Source organism: Poeciliopsis prolifica, unplaced genomic scaffold (genome assembly GCF_027474105.1).
Source record: "Poeciliopsis prolifica strain line A6 unplaced genomic scaffold, Auburn_PproV2 SCAFFOLD011, whole genome shotgun sequence".
Taxonomy (NCBI): domain Eukaryota; kingdom Metazoa; phylum Chordata; class Actinopteri; order Cyprinodontiformes; family Poeciliidae; genus Poeciliopsis; species Poeciliopsis prolifica.
In genome coordinates this window covers 11,134,587-11,161,567 of record NW_026562386.1, presented here as the reverse complement: position 1 = coordinate 11,161,567, position 26,981 = coordinate 11,134,587, and the positions used below count along the sequence as shown (strand labels likewise).

Sequence of the window (26,981 nt, the reverse complement as noted above, 5' to 3'; positions counted from 1 at the left end):
AGGTCTGCTGGAAATATTATATCTAATGCAATCACAAAAAAGAAAACACTAGCAGCTGCCATAGCTCCCCAAATCATCACTTACTGTGCAAACTTCATACTGAACATCAAGCACCTTAGATTCTGTGCCTTTCTGCTCGTCTTCCTGGGACTCTGGGATTCCTAAACAGCATGCATTATTTACTTTAATCTGAAAAAAAGTATTTGAACTTTTGAATCAGCTTTGGTTCATAATTTCCCCAAATGTTAATGTTGTCCCTGTTGCTTTATACCTTTTACTGCCACAATTTTTTCTCCCACTCAACTTTACATAATTATTATGTGGGCATATTCTCAATCAAGGCTTTGCAACATAGAATTTGCATTTTTTCTTGAGACCACATGGTTTCTTCCTTGGTATTCCCTTTTTTATGCAGTACAATATTGTGTATTTTAATAGTCTCTCCAAATTTCTGCTCAGGGTGTATCCCATTTCTCACCCAATGTGCAAATATATCTGACCAGTTCACTAAAATATTCCTTCTGTATGAGCAATGTGATGTGTTTTCTGGGTCAACTTCTATTTAATCTTAAAAAAGGCTTGGTAATGGTGTCACCAACAAGAATTGACCTGCAGAGTATTAGTTCAGGTAGTTTAAATATTTAGGATGAATCAGAGTCTGATTTCAGTGACACCTATCAGAATGAGTCAAAACTACCCAGAGGGGCATTATATCCCTTCTGACTTGGGCATGCTTCATTTTCCCCAAAGAAAGGCCTGGAGAATTCACTGGGAGCAAGCATATCTGCTCCCAGTTTTCTGCTGGGATGTGTTATCTCCACAAAGTCACTTCAGAAAAGACTTATCTGATTTAACAGACTCAACAGAATGGTCCTTTACCTTAATATTTTGGCAGTACTCCTTGATGCCCAGTAGGGTGCAGTGTTGGCTCAATGTCTGAAAAAAATGCTCGCTAAAAGAAATAAAATTTATTTAGCTGTCTTTCTAGGCGTCTATCAACACTCAGGTTAAATGTATATGTATCCAACTACTGATAAACATTTTATGGTTAAGCAGATTAGATAACTGTCTAGACAATCTATACATACTGAGGAAGGCATTTTTCTTTCTTTGACAAAAATAAATGTTTAAAGATACCCCTTCAAAACTAACACATTTATTAGTAGGTTTTAGAGGGTTAAATTAAAAATAATTGGAAGTGTTTAGCCCACTTTTCCAAAGTCAATAAAGTGTGTGGTCCTAGAGCTGCAAAACAAGACGTGATGTAAGCAGGGCTGAGCATCAATAAACTGAGAACAGAATTTTTCTTTGGCCTAAAGTATTTTTTTTCTCTGTTTAGCCAGCTGATGCTTGTAAATTTCAGCATTTATTACCGCTGATGCTGACCGATAAAGTCACAGTGTAGAAAATTTCTTCTGGATGCGAAAAACTCTCACAACCCACTTTAATGTTTTGCAGAGTTGAATGCTGTCAAGTGATTTGTTAATGTAATGGCTCCTTAGGAAAGGTCAAGGTTCCAGTCTGGCAAACATAATCATTCATTTCAGGGGTCTGTGGTCAGCAAAAAATGAAGCTGGTGCTGAAGGATCCATGCAGGTTATGAGAAGAACTACAAAAAATGTAACTTAGGAAACTGAAAATGTAGAATAGGAACAAAGTCAAAAATATTGTTTATAATAAACTATTGTTTTCTTATGTAAATCTATCAAATCTTTAAACAGTAACAATAATAAATCAGTATGTTGGGTTGTTATTATATTGTGTTATATTATTAATTCTAACTTAACATTATAACTATACACTACCTTATCTTAGCCCACCATGTAAAACCTCCAAAATACAAGATTTGTTGCTGTAATATGACAACATGTTAAAAAAGCTCATGGGGGAGGATTACTTGTACAAGACAAGATTGTTTCATAAACGTAAGAAGGAGATTTCTTACATGATGATCTAAAATATGATTATTGAAGTACTTTTAGCTTCTCAGTTGCTGACTCAATCAATAATATCCAATCTGATGAGAGAGCAGTGACCCTGTATTGATTACATATTGATGAGTCGGTGAGTCTTCTACTCTTAGGACGTCATGTTACCCAAGGTAGTAGTGGTATAACATCCTTCCTAATTCAATTAACTTATTCTACTACATGTTATGTCAGGCGCTGGGAGGTTATTTCTATGCGCTGATATGAACACTTGACTGTTTTGTTGCATAAATACAATACTTGATTACATTATACAATGATGCATTGAAATATTAGAGTGATGAAATAATAAAATTGTGTTCAATGGTTTTGGGAATTATCATGTAAAAGTTCTTTATAGGTTCCAATCTTATCTTGAGACTTACAAATGATCTGGAGACACAGAGGTAAAAATTTGAAAATATGTTTTAGTTTTTCCTTCATTCTAAATGGACTGATTTTATAAATCATTTTGACAGGATTGAATTTTCAGCTTCTTATGAAAGCAAACTGAGATTTTATTAAAAATCTCAGTTTAATTCCAATGGCCCATTGGCCCAGTTTTATGATCGAGTGGCTGACTGGTAGTTTATAAAAGCATGGCTTATGTCTCTGGTGACAAAAAGCCAAATAGCTGGTGTCCTCCATGATTCATTCCTCGCTTCTCTCGTCCCTCTGCCCAAGACGAAAAGTTAATTAAAACTGCATTGTCATTTCATCTCATCCCAGATAGCAAAAACAAATCATCTCCGTCAATTTTCAGCTTTTATTATTTCTGCATGACATCCGCAGAGCTGGCATTAAGAAAGGGCACCATCACAGCTACAATTTTCTAATTTCTCAGGATGATCTAATACATCATTGGAGGGCGTCTCAGAAAATATGTCTCAGCAAATTGTAATGTGTCACAGAGAGAGAGCAATTTCCTAATCAAACTAATTGGCTTCCATATCAGACAAAAAAAGCAATGCTTACCCATTATATATTATTGTGGCAGGTTGTTTAACATTCTAAATCCTTATTAACAATCTTTCTCTATATTTATAGCAAGACTGAATTTGTAAATTTGATCATCCCTGAAAACCAACAACACATCTCAATGTCAAACCAATTTGTTCTCAGTATTCAGGCTGTGTTCAACTCTGGATCCAAGACCATTTCTCAACTGCTTTTACAGCTGAGTCACCAAATACAGCAAGGCTGTTTGTCAGACAAAGCAGTGCCATCCCCATGCAGGAGCAATATGTTCAGTTTATTCCTCTGGGAGACAGCAAGCATGGGAACAGAGGCAGAGACAAATGTTCATATCCAGGACAGAGGCTGTATGGCAGCTGTAGAAGACAATACGTCTCGTATGGACAGCACAGCTGAGAAAAGTGAAATTCACTTACACAGGATGTTGATCTGTCAAATCCACTGAATCTTAAGCTGGGCTTTGTCAGGATCCTAAAATATAATTAGATAAGCACAGCCTAGAAAATATTTCATGTTCAAGATGCACCTGTTATTTTAGCTAATAAGACAGGTTGTACTCATCAACTGTTCAAGTTTCCTTTATTTTTGCTTTTTTTCATAAAGCTTACTCATGTCTTCTGTGAGGTATTTAACTGAGCCTCTCCTACTTGTTGCTGGCTGAACCCCAGAGATTCCTGCCGCACCAGAAACTCCTCATGATGAATCTATGCAGGTCTAAAACTGGTACAAATGCACAAATTCAAGCAAAAACTATCAGGTGGATGGATTTCAAGATGTCTTTGTAGTCTTTATCAGGACAATGCATGGTGCTTGTGAAGTTTTAGGAGTGAAAATATCCCACTGTTAAATTTAGGTCCACAGAAAAATTACGTTCTTTTTCATGCTTTTCACTAAAAATGTTTGAACAAAATCCCAATCAAATGTGAAAGGTGATCACTGGAGATAATTTTCACAATATAGCAGGAGTGACAAAAAAATTGAGATGCGATTTTTATGCTCAACAGCAACAAGAAGTAGTCCTACAGTCATTGCTCCCATTACTAAATGACTTTTTCAAAACAAAAGCCAAGTCCTCTTGTCATATTAGCCACTTTAGGCATTCAGAATGCTGCGAATCTTCATCAGAGCAGTCAGAGCATTTTCATAGCATAACATGGGCTGAAGTAACATCATTACTGGGTTGTTGATATAACATTTGGAAGCCCTTTTGTAAATTTCCTGGCACCTATTTACACTAGGTATAGGATTTCTATGTTGTGAGGGGCTAAAATCACAAAAATTGTGAAAAATATAGTTTACCTGGCTAGGGTGGAACTCACATTATCTATGCAACAGTATGAGATAGAGAAATTATTCATGATGGCATATTAGAAAATGTATAAAATTATTTTATTTTTTTAAATTATTAAAATTTTTTAATAATAGTGTCATTATACTGACACAACATGAAAACAGTACATGTATAAGTTTATGGACCAAGAGATTCGACCACATGGGTCGAATCTTTGTTGTATTTTGACAAATGATGTATTTGTGCATAACTCTAAATATTTTACTGAAAGAAAAAATTCTCTTCTATTTTCTTTTTTCATTTTTAAAGTCATACAGATTTTTACAAGTTTAAAATATAATGGATTTGTGCAGTGTGGCAGAGCCTAAATGGATAAGGGTTATTTGTGGAGATCTCTGCTCTGTGGGATCTGTTGTTCCTCTCTTGCACTAACCAAGTAAACAGCTGGCTAATTATATTCAAGCCAAAATCTATTTACTTTCTGTGGCACTGCTGTTCTGGCAATATGAGAAGTGGGTAGATGGAAGAGGTCTTGTAAATGCATTCACCACTGCGAATACATCCATCCTAATGCAAATACTGATGTGGATCCAACAAGGCACCATGACAGACTGACAAGAGTGAGAATGAGAATGAGACCAAGCCTAAAACAATTAGCTAAGAGGACAAATATCATGTACCACTCAATTTGTCCCACACATGTCCTGCAGGACCCTCCCACAAATAGAGAGGTTCTGCCTACATCCTTCACAGATGCTATCATTCTATCAGTCAAACATAAACAACCACATCCTTTTACTTTTTTACTCTTTTGCCTTTCCACATTAACTGATTTGAAGAGGTGGTAGATAAGCAATGTTTCGGGGTTTCATCATGGTCTCTGGGTCTGTGTCCTTAGATTTCAGTTTGACATTTTTTGACGGAATGGGCGGAAGTTTATCTTTCTTTGAAAATGAGATATCTGTAAGCATATTTTTCAACTTTTTGTTGTTGATTTCTTACATTTTTATTTTTGTTACACATGCACTTATCTCTGCTTCCTGGGCTTGTATCTGTCTTCTGAGAGCTCTAACGTTGTTCTGACTCTCCTGCATTTATCCAATACATCTACCGGCAGTCGGTCTAACTTACACTTGAGCTACTTTCACCACATGCTGCAGTTTCTTCTCCTCATGCTTGAGATTTTTAATTTCTGTCTCTTTCTGTTCCAGTTTTTTGGACAATCTATGGTTTTCAGCGTGATACATTCTGAGTTTTTCCTTTTTCCTGTCGTCTGGGAGAATAAAAAGATCTCCTGTCTCTTCATCTAGCCCTAACTTTTCCACCTTAGAATAAGTTTCTTTAACCATTCTGCATTTCTGCACATTCTCATGGAGTCACAGAACTTCCTTAGACAGTTCTATAATCCTACATTCCTGTTTGCAAATTATATCAGTCTGTATTCCAATTTTTCTCTCATCACAGTATAGTACTTCTGTGGCTCTTTTGTTTTCTGTCAGAGCGTCTTCTCTCTGCATCTTCAGGTTCATATAATGCTCATGTAAACACAGGAGGTCTTTTTTCAAATTTCATCTTATTTTCCTTGCTTGGCTGAATCGATTCAGCCAGCTTTATCTTGACCTTCTCCACATAATTCTTAAGAAACTGATTCTCTTACTGGGACTTTTGGAGGAGTGTCTGGGTTTCAACAACCTCTTTATCAAGATTCGCTGTAGAAGCTTCCAGTGTTTGGGTTTTTTTCTGCAGGAATGCATTTTCTGTATGAGTTTTTTTAAATTTCTCCTGGAGGATTTGGTGTCTCAAATCTTGTTTTGCCAACTGCCTCTGAAGATCAAACAAAGCCTTGTTTAGTGATCTGACTACCTTTCATAGGCTCAAATTTTCTTCATCTTTGTGCTTCAGTCACTTCAGTGATGTTTTTTCATTCTGGTGATTTCTTTTCACCTCAAGTTCTGTCTCTTGTGCAGCTCTGCGTTGTCTCTTAAGCTCCTTTATGTGTTTCCTTCTATGCGTTCTCATGTGCCCATAAATCCTTTTCATTACGTTGAACTTTGTCCTTGGACAGAGAATTTTCTATTTGGTTGTCCTCTTGCTGTTTCTTATGGGATTGAGAATCATTCTCAGTTGATTGATCCGACCTGGCCTTGGTCCGCAATTCTTGTGTTGAACTTTTCATTTTCTTCTTATTTTACATCAATCGTGTTTTCATGGTCTTCTTCATGAAACTACTGTCCTATCAGATTGTATGAAAGTTGTCAATTCATGAAAAATAATTGCCTCAATGAGTCACTCCCCTTAGTGTTGTATTAATCTCTTCATTTCTATAGAATTCCTGTGAGGTTCTGAGTTGTTTTTCCTCTCTACACCCTTCAGTTTAAGGGTAGCGAGAGTTCCCTTTGTTGTTTTAATAATTCAGTCCTTGTGTGTTTCAAAATTGAAACCACTCAACCATTCAATACACTGTTAAAACTGACACTGTCTGCCCCAGAGTGACGTCTGAGGCAAGTAATCCAGCTGTTTGTCCAGTGACCCACTCTGACCTTTATGAGCCAAGAAAGGGAGATGGGGGGGGGACTGCATGAGCTCAGATCCTTGTTGGAGCTATGAAATTTAAACAGACAATGACAGTCCTGGTGCTGAAAACTGACAAATCTTTGTTTCATCTCTTTGTTTCCTTTGTTTTAAAGTTATTTGGTAGTTCTTTACTAGGGCAAAAAACCTCTTTCTGTAGGTTGACAAGAAACCAATAAATGTTTCATAAATTTAAGCCTCCAGTTAAGTTAAATAATATATTGAATATGTATTTCCTCATCAGGCAATTTTCCAGTTAATAATTAGTTTGTAGAGAAAAAAAGAAAAGATTGTTTTTCTTTGTTAATCTATATGTTTGTTTTTTTATTTAGTCTAACAGCATTTAAGTAGATTAAAACACATAATTACTGTTTCTTTTGTCTGTTGTTGAAATGCTAATTGTAATCTTAAGAAATAGACAGAAATCTATAAATTTTTGATAGCTAATTGGAGCAATGGAACATTTTTAATTGCATTAATTGCAGAATCTGAAGTTAATGAATTGCTTCCAAATCAAAAATTACATATTGACAAAATAAGCAATTATTTTTTTGCTGTTAAATTTTGGAATACCTGGACATTTAGTTCAACAACAAAGATATCCGTTTTCTTCATTCTGTTGATTTGGTTATTAAACACACAACAATAGCTTTTTTCCACCAGCAGTCTATTCCAGCTCTTCCATCAGATCAGTTTTTGAAGCAAAATTTAAAACCCAGTGGGCCAAGAGAAGACTCAAAATCTATATAATTAATTAATTTAGTTAATTAGTCCTGACCCTACTAATTAGAGTCAATAAACATTTAGCTTAATGTTACTGGACTTAAGGTAACCTACCTCAGCATTCATACACAGAAAGGAGCTACCCAAAGCCGCCTTTAAATTTTTTACCACCTGTGACTTACAGGTTCATTACTGTTACTGTGTCAAAATGCCTTGACGTAACTTGAAGAGACAACTTTTCTCGCTGTTCTTCTTTCTTGTCCTGGGGATATGGTGGACTGGGGAACGAGAAGGGATGTTGTGAAATGAGGAAAGGTAAAGACATATGGTGACTGCTGAGAAGCTGTGTGTGGCAGATAACTGTTTCCACGCAGATTCTCATCCCAGTGGAAACTTCATGAAGGAGAGAGTCTCAAAGGGAGAAGCACACCACCTGGAACCCTGCAGGCTGTGACACATCCAATTTTCCTCTACCTGTGGACAAGTCAGTAACCTCTACATGTAGTTCTCTGCAGGGCAAAGACACCACTCAGAGAGTCAGGTGTGGTCAGTACATGGCTTCTCATATTTATCTAAAAATATTTCAAAGTAGATCAAGCAGGACTTTTAGGATTAAAAGCATTTTTTTGTGACAAATTACATGTAGTAACATCAAGAGGGCCTTTCAAATGACAAACCTTTTTTCTTTGCATGTCCAACTTCATGTTGCTGCCTCTTTTCTGTTTTGGAAATAGACAGCATCATAGTGGAAGCCATTTTGGATATGGACACTGACATCATTCATTTTAATATTCTCATTAGAGCATTCATCTAATCAAGCCATGGACAATGCTCTCATCGTTGTCTGTGGTCTGATGGCAATGAGAGGCACTTGGACATAACCTGATCATTCAGCTGGGAATGAAAAAGTTATAAATCACATTTTATAGCAGAGAGATTCTTCTGTCATTTCTTTCTTTTGTCAAATATCAAATAAATGCTGAATCTTGCACAATCAAAATGGCACGGACATACAAATGTAACGTAATAACGATATAAACAGATCTTAAAGTAAATGTGTCTAACAAAAGAATTACTGAATACTTTTGCTAGACAGTAGCTTCAAGAATGTTTCAAACTTGGCAAAAACAAATAACTTGTTAATGTGCAATGTTAGCAAGAATCAGAGCTAATTTATTAATTTACATGCAGGTATGGTGGAAATAGGCTGTGATAATACTCAATAAAAATAAATTTCCTTGTTGCCTGTAAAACACTCTTACCTTTAAAAGACTACAGAATGATTTCTATGTGAATGACCCTAAAAAAAAATGACATTTATGCTTCCTGCTTCCTGCACCAATGATTTGGCATACAAGCCAGGTTGGAAATAAAGGTCAAAACTATCTACAAACATTCAACCTTCTGCAAAGCACAGCTCCAGCAAAAACATTTTTGATGTAATTTGAAATATTGAACTGCACTTCTCACTACTTGGACATTAATTTATTCCTAAAATAAGTTTTGAGCATAATTCTTTGAAGAATGGAATTCAAAGGTATATATTGTAATTGGTGGACTCATTTAAGGAATAATAAATGAATACATGGAAAGAGCACATAATCCCTGTTTTAGTCTCATTGCACTGTTTGCCTTTACAGTTTGCCAGTAAGTTTATATTTTAAGAAGTCTTCTTGCAACTGGAAGGTTGTACATTTTACTCACCCACATGTTGATGTGGTCTTTGTAATTTTCAAACTGGAATTTACTTCCAGTTCATATTAAACATGAATGAATCTTGAATGCATATTTAAATCTGCTCTGAAAACTCATCTTTATTTTTTAACTTTGACCCATTATGACAGAGAGCTAATTTGGTATGTTGAAGTTGCTTTGTAATGTCTTTTATATGCTTTCTTGCAGTGCTCTGGTCGGTTCTAGTTTCCTTGTAAAACAAAATACAAAATGCAGAATGTAGCTTAAAGAATCGCTTTGTTTTTAGTTGTGTGACTCTATAGTCACATAACTAAAAATTTGGAACAAACTTCCAGAAAACTGTAAAACAGCGGAAACCCTGAGTTCCTTTAAATCTCAACTAAAAACACACCTGTTTAGAATTGTATTTGAAATGTAATATGTAACAATGTATTGCTTATTCTATGTTGCATGACTTTATGTTTTTGTGTTTATGATGTAAAGCACTTTGAAATGCCTTTTTGCTGAAATGTGCTATACAAATAAAATTTGATTGATTGATTGATTGAACTATGGTGCTGGTCAAGTTCGCTCATCCTAAAGAAGGTCCTGAGGACTGGGCCTCTTCTTTTTGTTTACGCCTTCCTTAAAGTTATGATTTTGGAATTAGAAAATAATTTCCTCTCAGTTTTGGAGAATCCAAAACATTACACACCATTGTAAAATCATTGTATCCCCTTGGAAAGGAAGTATTTGATTCTGAGGAGCGATGTGACTGACATACCAATGAACAGTATAATTCCATCTCGCTTAACCTGGCAACATTGAGATGGCAGTGTTTGTCATTTTATTTCTGTGTGTGGGTGTGGGTGTGTGTGTGTGTGTGCTTTCTTGCAGCCATACCATGGTATACTAAAACCTAATTTTTCATGTAACTGATCATTGTGATGTTAATGTATTTGTCCGTATTTTCTGGTGCGTGATTTATGATGTGGCCATATCTGTCAGTATGTATTTGTGTACAGTGTAGCCACGACACAAGTTGTTAGCATTTTGTCCAGATGCCTGTGACATTACATTCCTGTGACATGCGTAAGGACTCATATTTATGTGTTTCTGGCCATAGAACATCTATTTCAGAACCAGGTTTAGTGAAGAAAGTCTTCTCTATTTTTGCCACATTGTGATTTTTATCCAAGATACTGTGGTAATACCAATAATTAGTTTCTAAAAATATGTCTTATCCATAAAGCCCTTTATGAAGACGACAAGAACACTGGAGGCATAAGCAATCAAACAAAGGAGTCAACATCAGCAAACCATAAAATGATAAAGATAGGCTATTTGCGTGGCTTCAGTGATGATACAGAATCCATAATTGAAAAGGCCAAATATTACAGAAAAAGACAAAAAAAAAATTATGACTCTTGATAATGAATTCAACTTCCAAAACACTCATATTCAAATGAAAACATAAATGCATCAAAAGGAGGTTTTTGCATCAATAATATGTAGGCAGTAAAATTAAAGAAAGTTGTGTATTCTATTGTTTATCTGACTGCCTGGATGAAAACATCTCAATTGGCTTTTTCATTGTTTTCTTGTGACTCAGTGTTCATATCCATGCCCGTACATCATTGATGATGTAAGAAGTCTGTAAACCTCTTCACTTCGGTGAAAAATTATATTATTCCAATTTACAGTTCCAGATATAAAACAGGGAAAAGGCAGGATGCCCATGAGTTGCTCCATCAATTTCAAACTATACAGTAACTGTTTCCATCTGTAAGTATTTACTTTCAGCTGAATGATGGATGATTGAATTTCCACCTGGGAAATGTACTTCTACATTCAATCTATTTCACTTATTTTGGAGTAAGTACTGGTGATGCAACCAGCTGTTAGTTGATTAAGCATTATAAGCAGCATGTCCACACGGATCCTCTGCAATCAGTCACTTTACCATCTTAGCCCAAATCTTTCCACAATGGGATATCCGCGATCTACGACGGGGTTTTTATCCTCCCCAAGGTCCTACAGATAACAGAGAGACCTGATACTCCCATTGTATGTCCCTGGAGAGTTGGTTTGATGGTAACAGACAGACAATTGGATCACAGAGAGATAATTCCTGTCAAATGTACAGACGTCATTGGTCCAATATGGCTACAGAGTAATGGCTAAAAAGATACAGTAAGATCTACAAGTTGATAAGATCTTTCCTATAGCTGTTGTATAATCACATTTCCAGGAAATTTTCCATTACTCAGTGGGATGTTTTTTGTTCTCTTTTTTTGCTATTGTCCTATTTTGCTCATGATGCTAAAAATCTGACAGTGTGATCAGTTAAAGTCCAGAAAGGTTGAACAATGTTTTCTTTTTGTTGTTGTTGTTTTGGGTTTTTTTCTAGAACCCTGACTTATTTAAAACTTAATATTATTATTATTATTGTTATTTAAAAACAATTCATATGCATGTTGATATGTTAAAAACACAAAGACACCAGGACTTTAAAAGTAGTCATATCCCATGCACTTTATTGTATTTTGCCATGCTATGATCAAAAACCTTATTTTTATCTAAAAAATGTCATGTGAAAGACCACTTTTTAAGCATTGTATAACCTTGAAGTTAAATGAAATGTTTTCAAAACTATTTTTACAAATAAAAATATGGTAAGTATTCTTTCACACTTATAAAGGGTTCAGACCCCTGAATCAGTACTTTTGTAGAGCAACCATGTTCTGCTTTTGCATTTAATTCCTAATCTGGTTAGCAGAACTTCTCAATGTGTGAATGGGTTCCACAACCTTTTGACAATGTCTGATTCAAAGGACCTAAATGACATTTTAGATAACACTTTGCATTCTGATTATGCAATACAATGCATTTTTTCTCCCACTACACCATGTTGGTCTTTCACATGAAATCCAAATAATGGTATTTAAGTTTGAATTTGTTTGGCTACAACAATTGAAAAAGTTCAAGGGCTTTTGATACATTTGTAGGTCACTGTATCAGTTTCATCCTACAGCAGTTTTGTTCCTATCGGGAGTCTATGACTTGCTTTATGGTGATAGTCAGTCCCAGGTGTGCCATTTCTCTGAGCTGCATAATTTGGCATTGGCTGAATCTGCATGTTTTTGACTTTACCAGGAGTCTCAAGAGGAGACTTCAGTTTCCAAGGTCCATCAAACATCAGAACTGCACTGTCAGTCCTATTCTGTCATAATTATCTCCAGCCAGGACCAATGTCTCCAGTTCTTCCTGTTTAACACAAATGAGTTCACGGGATTTAATTTTTCATCAGCATTTTTCATGCTGTAATATGAGCAGCAGGCAGGAAATGTCATTACCAGAATGAGTGAGTGGTTAAAGTCCCAGTTTTGAGCAGTGTAATAGTGAACTGCAAAAAGAGGAATCTTGCATGACTGTTGTTTTGGTAAGAAATCCTACTGATAATAGCAATATCTTAGTGTTATGTGTTTTCTGTGTATTTCATTATTTCAATGTAGATTTGCTTCCTTCATCATTTTCTTGTTGTCCTTTTTGAAGTTTCAAGAATTTTGAGTTTGGCTACCATTTCTAAAAGTATCTTTCACTTCATTTCACTATAATTGTCAGTCACTGTGCCCATTACAGCAGAAGAAAAAGACCTCTAGATTGAAATGATTTTCCAGGTGTTTCCTTGACTGGACTCCTGTAGCTCTTAGATGCCCCTTTATGACCATGTTAGGATCTAATCTAGAGCAGAAAGAATTGATTCCAGGCAGCTGTAAATCCTGGGAGACATGCTGGCATGCCATTTAAATGACCTCCCAGCAACAAATGAGATCAGTTTTACAGTTTTCTTTCCAGAGCAGGACTGTTGTGTCTGCAGTTCTCTCAGACAGCCATGCAGTTATTGCAGTATATATATCTGGAGAGTTTTTTCATGTATCCTTTATGTAGAGCATAGACAGGGCCATATTTAAATTTTCTGTCCCCATTTTTATGTCACTGACTCAGGTACAGCATTTTAAAGGATGTAATTTATTTCATTTCAACAACCAGAAAAGTATGACAGATCTTTCTTACAGTTCCCCGTCTGTCAACCTCTCAGTTAATAATCCTTGACATGCAATTTGGTATGCAGAGCTTTTAACTTTCAGTCCTTTGATAGCAAAGAAGAAGGAAAAGAAGTTGAGAACATCCTTAAGTGTGGACATCAGGAGAAGGCCACCTCTAAATCAAACCTCTGGGGAGATGGCCCAGACCAATCAATTCAATCTGGCATTGAGGGTGTGCACCATGAGACAGGTGTGGTTTAAAACCTCAGCATGTGCCATAACAAATGACATCACAGACTACATTCAGTAGGGCCACATTAAGTATTTTTCCATCTGCAGGTGTCATGTTCAAAACATCTGTCTTCTTCGGTCTTGCTGTATGGCAGTGGGGACTCAGAAGTCAGTCGTGGTCTCACCTTCCTGTCTGCCACCATGGAGCAGAACATATTAATGAATGGCTAATCTGTCCTCTCAAGAGACTATTCATTACCGACTGCTCAGTCCAACGGAACAGACATTGGCTGCTGAGATAAGCTTTTCTTCTGGCCTACTAATGCATTGCTTTACTCTTCCCCTCTAATCTTCATTATCTTTGGCTTGTTTAATTAGGGAAACAAATGTAACCTCCACAAGAATCGGTTAAATGTAATCACCTCCCACATTTAGGAGCAAATATACTGCATAAGCTTCTATTTTGTATTTGAAAAATAAAATGGCTGTGATGATGATAGCAGTTCGCCCCACTATTGTTGGGTTGCTGGTTCAATCCCCTCTCTACTTTCTGTTGTGGTGTCTTTAGGCAAGATACTTCATCCATCCTGCCTGCTGGTCAGATGGCCTGGTGACACTGGTGCACAGCAGCCTCGCTTCTGTCAGACCACCCAGGACAGCTATGGCTACTACCCAGTAGCTTACCACCATCAGTGTGTGAATGGGTGAATGACTGACTGTATTGTGAAGCACTTTGGGGTCCTTTAGACTTTGTAAAGCGCTTTACAAGTGCAAGTGATTATACAATATTTTCAAATGTTTTACAAACAAAAATCTGAAAAGTGTGGTGTGCAGTCAATACTTTGTAGAAAAAAAAATTGTCACTGCAATTGTAATTCAGTCTATTATAATGTGCATTCTGTTATAATGTGTCTATCAGGTTTGGACGTAAGGGGAAACATGTCTTATTTCTTGCCATTCTTGCTAGATTGTGAAATGAATAAATAGTACTTGTTCCGTCAACAGTTACCTTTCTGCATCTATCTATCTATCTATCTATCTATCTATCTATCTATCTATCTATCTATCTATCTATCTATCTATCTATCTATCTATCTATCTATCTATCTATCTATCTATCTATCTAATAATTTTAATAATTAAAATTATTAAATTATTAAAATTATGATCCACATTGTAGTGTCCATCTCATAAAATCCAAATGCTACAGTTTGTAGTAAAACCGCAAAAATTGTATCTGAACCAATTTAAAAGGTATAAACACTTGGCAAGACACAGCAGGCTTTTACAACAGCGGTGTCATAAAGACACAGTTTTAAAAGAAGTTTTTTTTATCAACAATGTCATGACTTAACTTCCCTTCATTAAAGTCAAATTAGTAAATGGATGCATTGTGCACTAAATTTCATCTCCAGGTGCACAACATTATAGCAGAGAATGATAATGTGTTTCAGCTGCCACATAGGGTTTGTGAGGAAGAGGTTGATGTAGAATAGAAATGCAGAACAGGGAAATCCAGCAAGTCAGCAAGTGCAGTGACTGGCACACCCTGAAACATCAAAGAGCTTCCTCTGCAGAAATATTAGTAAACTTTAAAGTCAAGTTATGCATCAGCAGCATGAGGCCTGAGTCCAAATTGTGACTTAGCTCTTGGTGAAATTGCCTTTTATTTATGATTTACTGAGGGGCAATACTTCAGAGTGAAAATATCCAGTGGCATTCAAGTTTGTGGTTTAATTTTGAGCATAAATGTCACCCCAAATAGTGTGAACTTTCCAAAAACTTAAATGGGTTCAGAACAGTTGCATACAGTTTATGAGTCAAAAAAGTCCCCCCAAAAATTGCAAAAGTATAACCCTCAGTAGGCAAGTTGATTGTTAAAACAAAACAACTTGTTCCACTTATTGCAACTGAAGTCAAGTGTTTGGTGTTTGTATAAGTCATCCGTTTTCCTTTTTATGCTTATTTGTTGGAAATGATTTCAAAACACATGTAATTAGTTTCAGACAGACTTGCCTTTGCAATGAATTCCAGATCACAGTATTGCTGTGAAATGAAATGCACCAGCAGTAGATAGTACAATGGCTAACAGGAGTTGGTCAAGTTTTCCTTCACATTTGGTCTAAATTATGAAGAGAAATTAATGCTGCTTTGCATTGTGGTTGAAATCATTAGTAGTATGCAGCATCCTAAACAGAATGGGAGTCACAGACTGAAATATCAGTTCAATCCTCAAAATGTGGCGGCGTTCATAACTGACTGTCTGAAGATGGCTTCCAATTGCAGCTTCTGATTCAGGAAATGGCTAAAGGGTGATTCCACCTGATTTGCATTACCTTGCGCATCTTTAATGTTAAGTCTAACATACTTAGACATTTTGGATCTGGATTATATTATTCATCTCTGATGTTACATTACATGATGATTATGCCACTCCTTTGGATGAATTGTTCATTGGAGACGTTTTGGTTGGCCGGACACTCCAGGTAAGTTTCACAACCATTCATCTTTTTGTGGATAATCACTCTTACTTCAAGGACTTTGCTTATCATCTGTTTTTACATTTATTTTGATTTTGGAATGATTAACTTTTGACATTAATATGATAGTTTTTGTCAGATTTTCTGGTCTTGCAGGAAAGACACTGCTTCCTAAAAGAGAAATTTCCATTTTCTCTGGCTGTGTCAAAAGACATTAGAGTAAAATAAAACTTTATGACTCTATTAGAAACCTCTAGCTTAAAAAACAGAAAACCCACCATCTCTCATCTGTTACACGTTGTGGTAGTAAGATTCTTTGGGGCTACAGTTTGCTGTGTTAAAACCAGCATAGATTTCAGCCATTGATAGAGCAATGAACTGTTCATGTTACTGGTGACCTATGGTGACATGTCAGGAGGCCAGGTCAAAATTTATTCACCTTCATCCAATAAAAATTGAGGACTTGAAGCTTTCTGTTATCCACTAGGATGAAGCCATCCAGGGAGAAGGAATTAAATCTAAATAAAATGTATTGAATTTTCTGGATGTATAACGTATGTAAATCTAAAAAGGTCAATGAATTCCAACACAGTGCATTTCTGTGGTCTTTTATGTTTAGTTTTCATTTAAAAAGATTGTAAAATGTTCCACTTCTTCTTAGTCTTTCCAAAAGAACACACAAACAGAAAAAAACAAAAAAGTCCAAAACTTCTTTCCAATATTCTCCATGAACCACAGAGATGAGCTGATCTTCATGCAGGTGATGGGATGGTAAGAGATCAATATCTTCACATGAGGCTGAGACTGCGGTGCAGGAGCCAAGCACTTCAGGTAATGAACTGCCTGCTTGATATATATCCCTTACAGGGCGGTATTGCAGTGGTGCAACATGGTACTGCAACAGCAGCACTTCTTTGATTAGCCGTGTCTCTTCTTTCACTCTTTCCAGGCGTACAACAAATTGTTGCACACACAGACACTGTAGCCATCTGTCGACATGCCACCATGTCCACCCTGTTTTCCATTATTTGGGTCCTGCAGATGCTCACAGTACTCATAACTGTTTGTAACTCTGGAGGAAGAGATGAGATCATTATCATCAGGACAAGGGGCACAAAATTGTGCTTCAGTGATTATTTTTATTGACAACCATCCACTTCTGATTTGTTTATGTTAACCACTTCTATCTGACTTGTAAACAAACAGCTGAAATTTTATTTTACAGGTTTATGCAGATATTTTTTTTTGTTTGCTGTTTATATGCTTACTTCAATCCTTGAATTCAACTTTTTACTTTCAGTGGCTTAGTCTTCATTTTTGGATTTTTGGCTTTTAGAAATGTGCAGATGTAATCCAGTCACTTACTCTGTCGAATATGATGACAAGTTCACAGTCTGTGATTATGTGACTGTAAATTGTTACCACTAATCTAATGAAGAAGGCAGCCATTTACGAAATGAATAGTCGCTTGGCTCATCGAGGAGTCTTGTTGTCACTGCAATTTTCTGCACATTCAATGTAATGAATAAAGCAGCGTATTCTTTGGCCTTGTTTACTTCTGCCTGATGAGAATAACGGAGTCCATACAAAATCAGTCTCTATTGATCTGCTTGCAACGATCCAGAGCAGAGGTCATTGGTGTTCAAATTTATAACCAAAGGAGACTCCCTATGCCTACTCTTCATGCCTGATACAGGTCCCTGACTGGTCTATTTAATGACGCTTTGAGCAGGTTGGTGACTGTAAATCTGCTATGCTAAGACTGCACTGCTGCCTGTCGAACTGGACCTCAGTTCTCTAAATCTCACATTGGAGGAGGAGAGAAATATTTATTGTGCTCCTCGATGCAGCCTGGGGTCTGCAAATGATCTGAAGTCACCAAAACTGTCAACCTGTGCTGGCTAGTTGTAGAAAAACAATTGTGGCATGTATACATCTAGGCAATCCTGATAAATCTGTAAAGACAGTTGCTGTTGAGTTCTGTGGTATTCCTGTTAACATGCTACTTTCTCCACTGTAAGGACTCCTACATAACCAACTGCATGTTGGATATGGGTACCTTACTGTCTTCTGCACATTATTCCGGGTCCCTCATGCATTCAGATCCATACATTACAAAAGACAGGACAGAATGAGTAACTGACAATGAGTGGAATAGTCCTGGTGTGTAAATGATGGCTGGAAAGGAAAGAGTTGATCATTGTGGCTGATTATAAACAGAATCATGGATCTAGGGTGGCTTTCAAAAGTATTTGAAACCCTTGAATCCATAATTTTCTCAAATCTCAAATCATCACTCCACCCTGAACACACAATCTTCACAGAGATCTACGTGGAAATGCCAATCCAGGAAGGAAACCTGTCCCATACTCCAAAAACACATGGAAGAAAGGTGTGAAGGCACACATTTCAGATTTTTATCTTTAAAAAGTTTGTGAAACCACTTATACATCCTTCAAAGAAATGAATATTTATCATTGTCTTTAAGGTTTTTACCATGTCAGTTTTATGTGTGCTATTTCTTTTTATTTGTGGATCGTAACAAATGTAAGCAAACTGTTAGTAATTTTGTTGGTTAAATTGAAGAGTCTGTTTTGAGTTTCCCTTCTATACATTCAGGTTATGTGGACAATACATTAGTGCATGTAAGGACAATTATTTAAGTAATCTGAAAAAGTGAAACTCATGCATTTTCATGCACAAGTTAAAACATTTCAAGTTTTTCTTAATGAACTTTTCTTTTGGGCTTTCCTTCAGGATTTCCAAATCAAAACTAAAAAAAAAGAAAATTGGACTCACTATCATCAGTCCAGTAATTTTTCTCTTCTGAGTTCTGGAAAGATTGGTAGTGGCTCAACACAAAGAATCCAGCAGATTTAGCCCATGCTCTGGGCTGAAGATTCTTTAGGCACCAGATCTGGCCGCCGTCCATGCTTTGTGAAAATATTTTCAACAGTCTGTGCTTCAACAAACCTCTCAGTTCTGTGGGTTTTCCTGTTTCCTCCCACTTAAGGTACCATTGATATTTTAGAAGATGTAAATGTCCAGCTCTTGTCAGTGATGACTTTTTCTGACTTACCCTCTTTGTGGAAGGTGTCAATCACTTTCTGCTGCCTTCACTATGTCTATGTTGGCCATAGCGTAACATTTATGTATACAAAGCGTATATATTTTTAAATTGGTCTAATGGTCTAACCTCTGTGGATCTTTATTTATACTTAAATTCTAGCTGTAAGTGACAATCATCTAATAAAAAAACAAACCAAAAAAAAAAAAAACCTTGAAATGTCACTATTGATTATATCTCTATATAAAAAATTTTCAGTCGAATTAAAGTACTGACATATATACATTTTTTGATATTTAAATTTTGGATGCACCGGCAAGTCGAACAAATATATTTACGTTTATAATAGACTTTAAAAATAGCCCATGCCTTTTTTAATGAGGTAAACAGATGCTATAACTGTACATAACCGATACTGGCCATTCACCACAGCTGCTGCGCTGGGGTAAACTTGCACAGGACCCGCAGGGAACAGAGTCAGCAGAACGCCGGGACAGGCTGCTGCTGCACGGGAGCGGACCTGAAAAGTCCCGACAGGTTGGCGGAAGCTCGGTGAATTTCACACAGTGGGAGGCTGTGACAGCAGAAGGCCATGAAGGGACAAACAAGTATCGGCGCAGAACTGGCGAAGTCACCGACCCGTGAAGCGCGCACGGTCCGGTATGTCCGAGGACAGGAGCCCTAAGAAGCGCAGCTGTGGGGCTTCATCACCGACAACCTCCCTGCAACCAGATGGTGCCGTCAACATGACTCGGACGCTCTTCATCCTCGCTTACTTCGTTTTGACTTTGATTCACTGTAAGCATGTCTTTCATTTTGTCTGAAACTATGAGAATTTTGTTCCTAAGCTTTATTTTAGAATAAGAGTTTTCCTAAAAGATGACATCAAAAGTTGCCTTTACAACGACTGGATGACTGAGTTTCTAAGTGAAATGATAAATGTTGGCGATATTTAAAAATCATTCAATATTTGAATTGTACTTTGATTACGAAAAAGAGGGAAAACAACATACTGTAAATGGGACACAGACAACAAAACTTATTATCCACTTCATATACAAACATTGGGATGAACAAAGCAAATAGTTCAAACGTAACCTGACAGTTGTCAAAATATCTTGCACTAGATGCTTGTTTTTCTATTCTTTAGAATTTGACATATTTAAACAAAAAAGTTTCAATGCTTAGAATAAAACAGGTAGTAGAAGTGTCCTATTTTTAAAGGCTGTGTAATAATTTTTGTGCAGGAGTCCAACAACGTGTCATGGAAATAAATATATACTCTCCTAAGGAATAGAGTTAAGGGAGAAAAAATATGGTGGGGAAAATAAATTAACTAATCATTTGATCTAATATTATGACTAGATTAATAAGGATTAAAAAATGTCTAACCTTTTTTTCATCATTTTCACATATAATTGTTTTTACCTCGCTTCTCTAAGTTGTAACATTTCAGAAAATGATGGGTTTTCAGAAAGTTGTTTAGAATGACCTTCTCAGTTCCAAAATGGTTTACTCTGGCATTGTATTAGCACGCCTGAGCTCCCTCTCAATCAGTGGAATGTCAATGCAGTAGTCACGAGCGGCTTGTTCGAGTTGCCATGTTCAGCTTTTACACACACAGATCTGTTTGCAGCAGCCGATCAGCGGCGGCCTGGTTGTTTGGCAAATGGCTTTCACCTCTGGGGAAGGAACAGCTTGTTTGATTCAGTTTTCGAGGAGCTTTGATAACACACCATCTGTTGACTATTGCTTTGGAAGGCCCATTGGGTGGAACCTCCGTGTCAAGTGACTGACAATAGCACAATGCTGTCAGCATCCACAGGATGTGGGAGAGCTGAACGTCGCTGCACCACACCCCATGAAGCAACAGGAGTCCAAGGGGCGATAATGATAGTTTGAGTCTTTCCACAAGGAGGTTCCAAAAAAAAACAACACAGTTTTACAGAGTGAGATGAAGATTCCTAAAGATAACTTTGCATTTGTCTCCTTTATTGAGCATCACATATTTCTTATAAACATCTAATTTTAGATAATAGAATATCTTTTATTTTTCTTTCTGCTGGAAAATTAAATGGGATACGACTTTGACTTCTTATCGGACTTCTATAAATGCCAACGTTTATGGTTGTCATGACACAAAAAATTTGAATTTGAAGATCCATGAATACTTTTACTAAAATTATACCTGACTGAAGAAAGAAACCAGTTGTAGATGGTACATAATACAAGAACACAAATAACTTCCAAAAGTTCAGTCCCTTTTCTCCTGGGCCCAGGTAAGTCCTGGTGTCTCTGATTCACTCTTTATGCCTTAAGAGATGGTCAGCCACCTCTTATGGTGGCTGGGCATCATAAGAGACATTTATTCCCAACTAATTTTTCTATTAGTATGCAGGTAGTAGCACTTTGTTAACGACCAGCTCCTGCAACAATGTCTTCAAGCTCCTGATTTACCTTGAATAAGTTGTCAATGAAAGTCTGATGTTAAGCCATCAAGTCAGCAGTTTCCTCCATGGGTTTGAAGGCAATAAAACCCAGCAGACACCGGGAGATTTCAAAAATCTAAAAGAACTTGGACGTGTCTCACTGTCAAAGCTTGAAATGATACATTCTTGATAATAACTCTTGCTGTTATAGAAGGATACCAAACATAACATATCTGTATTTAAGGTCTTTTTCATACAAGTCTTAAATAATATTTACATTTTCTTTGAAATTGGAAAAATCTATTCGTGACAAATGCACAGAAATAAACATATGTTAAAAAAATTATGGAACATATGAGTATTACTTTTTAAATATATTAATAATGTTATAATTCACTGATGCCCAGATTAGAGTTGATAAGAATATTAACAGTTGATATTTTTTTTCCCTGAAGCTGAATTTTTGCATGCACAACCCCAACTGTCCCATAAAGATTTTTGACAAACACCGTTGTGTTACCAGGTAGCAGAAGTGCTGACTCAGAGGAACGTTTGATGAACTGGCTGCTAGGAAAGAATCGCTACAATCCGCTCATTCGACCAGCCATCAACAGGACAGAGAGAGTCACAGTGAAGCTGCAAGTGTCCCTTGCACAGCTTATCAGCGTGGTAAGGCAGCATAGAAAACACAGATTTGCATTTGTTTATTTGTGTGCTTTTTTTTTATGTATGTAGAGAAGTTACTGTGCTGCAGATACAAATAGGTAGATATGACACAAACTTCAGGATGGAAGAAAGAGGTGACCTAGACGACTGAGGAACTGCAAAGCTTTTCAATAGTAGTTAATTACATGGCAGCCTCAAGGATACAGCTTTAAACAAATGGAGGAAGTAGAAAATAGATCTAGTAAACTGTAATCTCTGCCCATGTCATGTCTAGATTGAAACTTCAGCACACTGGATTAAAGGGGACAATAAACTTGTTTAGCCACAGCGGCCAAGGCTCCTTTCTGATTTACAATAGAGACTGGTCTCAGCTGCAGATCAAGAAAGGAAGCTCATTCACAGCCTCACTTTATGAGCTTCCATTTCACTCCTTTGGATGATTGCTATCTGGATCCCTTAATTCATAGCCCATGTTTTAGTGGCATGATGGGTAGAGAAATGATCTATATGTTTTAATTTTTCATTTTATTTCTCGGCTCCCTATTCTCAGAATCTTTATGTCATGTGTGCATTTTGTACTGACTTAAACTATAGAGAATACACAATACTTTCTACTTCAAGGAAGATCCATTTAAAAGACGCTACTAATCATTGCATCATTTAAACATTATGAAAATTTTGCAAAATGTTGGTGAAGCTGCAAGAAATATAATTGCTGCCTTATTTTACCTTTCCAGAATGAAAGAGAACAGATCATGACCACAAATGTTTGGCTCACTCAGGTATGTTTATGGAGAACTGCATCATGTTGTTTATATGTAATATTCTACCCAAGCAAATGCCCTTCCCATTAAACTTGAACCGTGGCCATTATTTCTCCCTCAACGTGGAACAAATTGCTTCTGTAAAATAGCTTCAAACAATATTTCAGTAATAATGAGGCATGTAATTACAAATGGTTTTGATATTATGGAAGTGCATTGTGAGCCGACCAGATCCGTCTGTCTCTCCAGCACTGGGTTGATTACAGGTTGTCATGGGACCCTTCAAAGTATGAAGGTATCGACAAGCTTCGTATTCCCTCCAGACACATCTGGCTCCCTGATATCGTCCTGTACAACAAGTAAGCTTTGTTGTGTTATTGTTTCCAAGCTTGTGTTAGCATTTTTGGTTAAAAAAAAAGGTCAAAATGTGTGTCATCTTATTTCTTGATTTCTGGAATGGACCATTGCAAGACCTCCAGGCTAATCTAGAACATTTAAAAAGTCCTACTTAAACACTTTTTTTATCCTCCTACTGAAGCCATTTTTCCACTCTATTTGGCTGCCTAATTAAAACCTCTGTAGTTAAAGAAAGAGCAACATTTCCATTTCTCAGAATATTGTTGAAATAACTGTCTGAACCTTGCAGTTTGGGTGGCTTTCATCTTGATTACAGTTTGTTGACTGCCAATTTTCAAGATGTGTTAATTGTTTTTTGTCATCTGTTTTTCAACACCACAGCGCTGATGGAACCTACGAGGTGACTGTCTTCACCAACGCCATTGTTCTTTTCAATGGCAGTATCAACTGGCTTCCTCCAGCCATCTATAAAAGCGCCTGTAAGATTGAAGTCAAGCATTTCCCTTTTGACCAGCAGAACTGCACCCTCAAGTTTCGCTCCTGGACCTATGACCACACAGAAATTGACCTGATCTTGAAGTCTGAGGTTGCCAGTATGGACGACTTTACACCCAGTGGAGAATGGGACATTTTGGCATTACCGGGCAGGCGGACTGTCAACCCTCTGGATCCTACTTATGTAGATCTCACGTATGACTTTATCATCAAGAGGAAGCCTCTGTTCTACACCATAAACCTCATCATCCCATGTGTTCTGATCACTTCATTGGCCATTCTGGTCTTCTACTTACCTTCTGACTGTGGAGAGAAGATGACACTTTGTATTTCTGTCCTCTTGGCTCTCACTGTGTTCCTTCTTTTAATCTCAAAGATTGTTCCTCCAACGTCACTGGATGTCCCCCTAATTGGCAAGTACCTGATGTTCACCATGGTACTTGTGACTTTCTCCATTATAACCAGTGTTTGTGTGCTCAATGTGCACCACCGCTCTCCAAGCACCCATACAATGCCTGCCTGGGTCAAGCTGATATTCCTCGTGAAACTCCCCGCTTTACTCTTCATGAAAAGACCTCAGAACTACTCTGCTCGTCAGAGACTGCGTCAGCAGCGCTGCCTAAGGGCCAGGAGAGCTATTTTGGGTCTGGGTTACCCAGTTGCCCCCAATACAGGTTTCACCTTGTCTACATCTGCCTTGCTGTCCTCTGACTCTGCCTTCTCTACCCCAGGACACAAAAATGTTGCTTCTCCGATGGGACACAGCTACACCAACAGGATGGAGCCCAAACGGTCTGGTGATTACCTTATCAGTGGCTTCAATTCCACTCAGGATATCCAGCAAAGAACCAATCCCGATTGCGCTACTGATGTACAAGAGGCAATGAATGGGGTGCGCTTTGTGGCTGAGCACATGATGAGTGACGATGATGATCAAAGTGTACGTATCCACATTAATACTAAACATCATATAGTCCTGTGTAAAGTGGGTTAATAAATAGTGTCACAATTTAATTTCCTAAAATAAACAACAGGTTTGTAGTGCTAAATCTGTTTTGAATTTGTTTTGATTGGGATGTGCTGTCAAAAACTAGCAATCACAAAATTAGAGTGGCCAATATATGGAAAACCATCTTTGACAGTTGCTTGCATTGTAAACAGACTAATTGACAAATAGAAACAACTCTGAAAAGTTCTTTCCTTTTGCAGGTTATAGAAGACTGGAAGTATGTGGCCATGGTGGTGGATCGTATGTTCCTGTGGATCTTTGTCATAGTATGTGTGGTGGGCACCCTGGGCTTGTTTCTGCAGCCTCTTTTTCAGAGTTCCATTGTTCCCGACCAGCAGCCAATTTCAGAAACACCTCGAATACGATGAAATTTGAGGGGCGAGGTGTGACACATGGACTTTTTTTAAAGCTCTTTGTCACAGTAGTTGTGACAGGAACCAGTAATGTAAAATATCCAATCTGTTTACTGCAGAGAGACCAGAAAGTACTGACCTCTTGACTTCTAATTTGAATCTTGCCAATATGTGAAGGAGGTTTCGTTCTGTGTCAAGTAATGCAGTGCACAGATAGGATTTGGGATTTTTCTGTTTAAAATGAAACAATGAGACCAAATTAAAAAAAAAGTGTTAAATAATCGCAAATGACAGAATGAAGAATGAAGCTGTGCACAAAGAGCAAAGGTATGTCTAAGTGTCCTTCTACTGCACTGAATTATACTGAACTGTTGATGAAACAAATCTTAAAATTACACAGATATGTAATTTGTTAGATGTTGCCTAACTCCTAATTTGTGTTACTGTGTCATCAAATAAATAATAAAGACAAGTCTATTTCCCCTTTTAGTCTGATTTGATGTCTAAAATTGTTCACAAAAGTCTTCGGATTGTCCAGGTCTTGCCAAAGTGATTTGTCTGTTCTTTAGGAGATGGTATTCATTCTCTGAGCCAAGTGATTGAAAAAGACATTCCAGATCTGAACATTTTCTTAGGTATTTTAAATATGAGAATGTGTAAAAACATATTTAACATGTACACAATGTCACAATAGAAATAGAGGAGAGAAAGCGAGTTTAGCTTTCTCTCAGGTGTTATGCCATAAGGCTTTTAGGTTGTTTGAATATAGTGGGGTTGTGTAAATAAACATGTTTTAATCTATAAAGGAGAACAGTTGTGGTTTCTCATTTGTGTATTTACAGTTGAGCTGATTTTTGATAATTGTCCTATTTGCAGATTAGAAAGTGCAGGCATATAGACAAACGAAGCCAAAGCACTGAAACACATACACCGGCAGACTCCAGGTTTACTGCCCGATAAACAGTGCTGAGTGGGCTCGTTAGAGATTCTGCAGACTCTTAAGGAGATCCTCCTTTTAATCAATCAGAGCTTATGTTAATGGACAGAACTGCTGTACTGGCCGTCAGGTTTACAGGCTTCAAAGTCAATTGTTTATATATCTTATTCTTTTAGTTTACTGTTATTAGCAAAGTACCCTTAAAAATCAACAATAAAGTCTTGCATTCAAAATTGGACAAACATTTTATCCACATCAATCAATCTAGATTCTTATTTCATGCTTCACTTCAAACTTTTGGTCGATCTGTGCAGATTGTAAAAAAGTAGCAATGAACTGTTTTGGTTGTGAAATTACAGTTTTAAATCTTCTTGTGAAGTGTCTTTTGAATATTTTCACCACTTTGATCCACACATAGTATTTATGTGTTGTGAAGTAGTTTGACATTCTTTTAGAAATACAAAAGTGAAAAGCATGGCATGCATAGAGTTAAGTCCATATTTGTTCATACTCCCGACAGATAAAATTTAGTTGAAATTGTGAAATAATAGCATTTATGGAAAAAGATAACTTTACGTAAGAGCTTCTCATTCTATATGTCCTAAACATGGAAAACCTATTTCCTCATTCTGTCACTTAACTTTCTATTATCCATGTTTTTAACACCACTGTGAGGGATTCAAGCTTGTCTCACTTTCTTGGAAAGCTGCCTTGAACTTCAGCCAAATGTTGTCAGTCCTGGCTTGAATCTAAAGTATCTATTGAGACAACTAAAGATTAGTTTGATGGACAGGAGGCCTTCCAACCATAAAGATATATAATTAAAATATAAGTTAAAACACCCAAAGACTGCTCAGGAAATATAACAAGCACCAGTTGGCTGAAATGACAATAAAGATTATTCTAATAATCATTAATAATGGAAAAAAAACAAAAACAAATA

The 26,981-nt window shown here is 36.9% G+C and overlaps 1 protein-coding gene and 1 pseudogene across 2 annotated transcripts; one reads left to right on the top strand and one right to left on the bottom strand.

Annotated features, from left to right (window-relative positions):
* Nucleotides 1–5,036: 5,036 nt before the first annotated feature.
* LOC129364352 (uncharacterized) lies at nucleotides 5,037–6,252 on the bottom strand (annotated as a pseudogene).
* Nucleotides 6,253–19,525: 13,273 nt separating this feature from the next.
* On the top strand, nucleotides 19,526–25,906 carry chrnb4 (cholinergic receptor, nicotinic, beta 4 (neuronal)). 2 transcript variants are annotated; one of them, XM_055036986.1, is made up of 7 exons: nucleotides 19,526–19,826; nucleotides 21,981–22,126; nucleotides 22,861–22,905; nucleotides 23,137–23,246; nucleotides 23,626–24,383; nucleotides 24,471–24,679; nucleotides 24,949–25,906. In XM_055036986.1, the coding sequence occupies exons 1-7, from the start codon at nucleotides 19,691–19,693 to the stop codon at nucleotides 25,114–25,116; spliced, it is 1,572 nt and encodes a 523-aa protein (XP_054892961.1). In that variant the 5' UTR covers nucleotides 19,526–19,690; the 3' UTR covers nucleotides 25,117–25,906. The 2 variants fall into 2 exon arrangements, with proteins under 2 accessions (XP_054892961.1, XP_054892960.1); XM_055036985.1 differs by having other exon boundaries at nucleotides 23,626–24,679.
* Nucleotides 25,907–26,981: the final 1,075 nt, after the last annotated feature.

Bases quoted from the DNA above. Each gene is read 5' to 3' on its own strand.
- chrnb4 (XM_055036985.1), top strand. From the start codon at position 19,691: ATGTCCGAGGACAGGAGCCCTAAGAAGCGCAGCTGTGGGGCTTCATCA. The intron at 19,827-21,980 runs GTAAGCATGTCT...TTGTGTTACCAG, and splicing joins CGTTTTGACTTTGATTCACT to GTAGCAGAAGTGCTGACTCA. The intron at 22,127-22,860 runs GTAAGGCAGCAT...TTACCTTTCCAG, and splicing joins TTGCACAGCTTATCAGCGTG to AATGAAAGAGAACAGATCAT.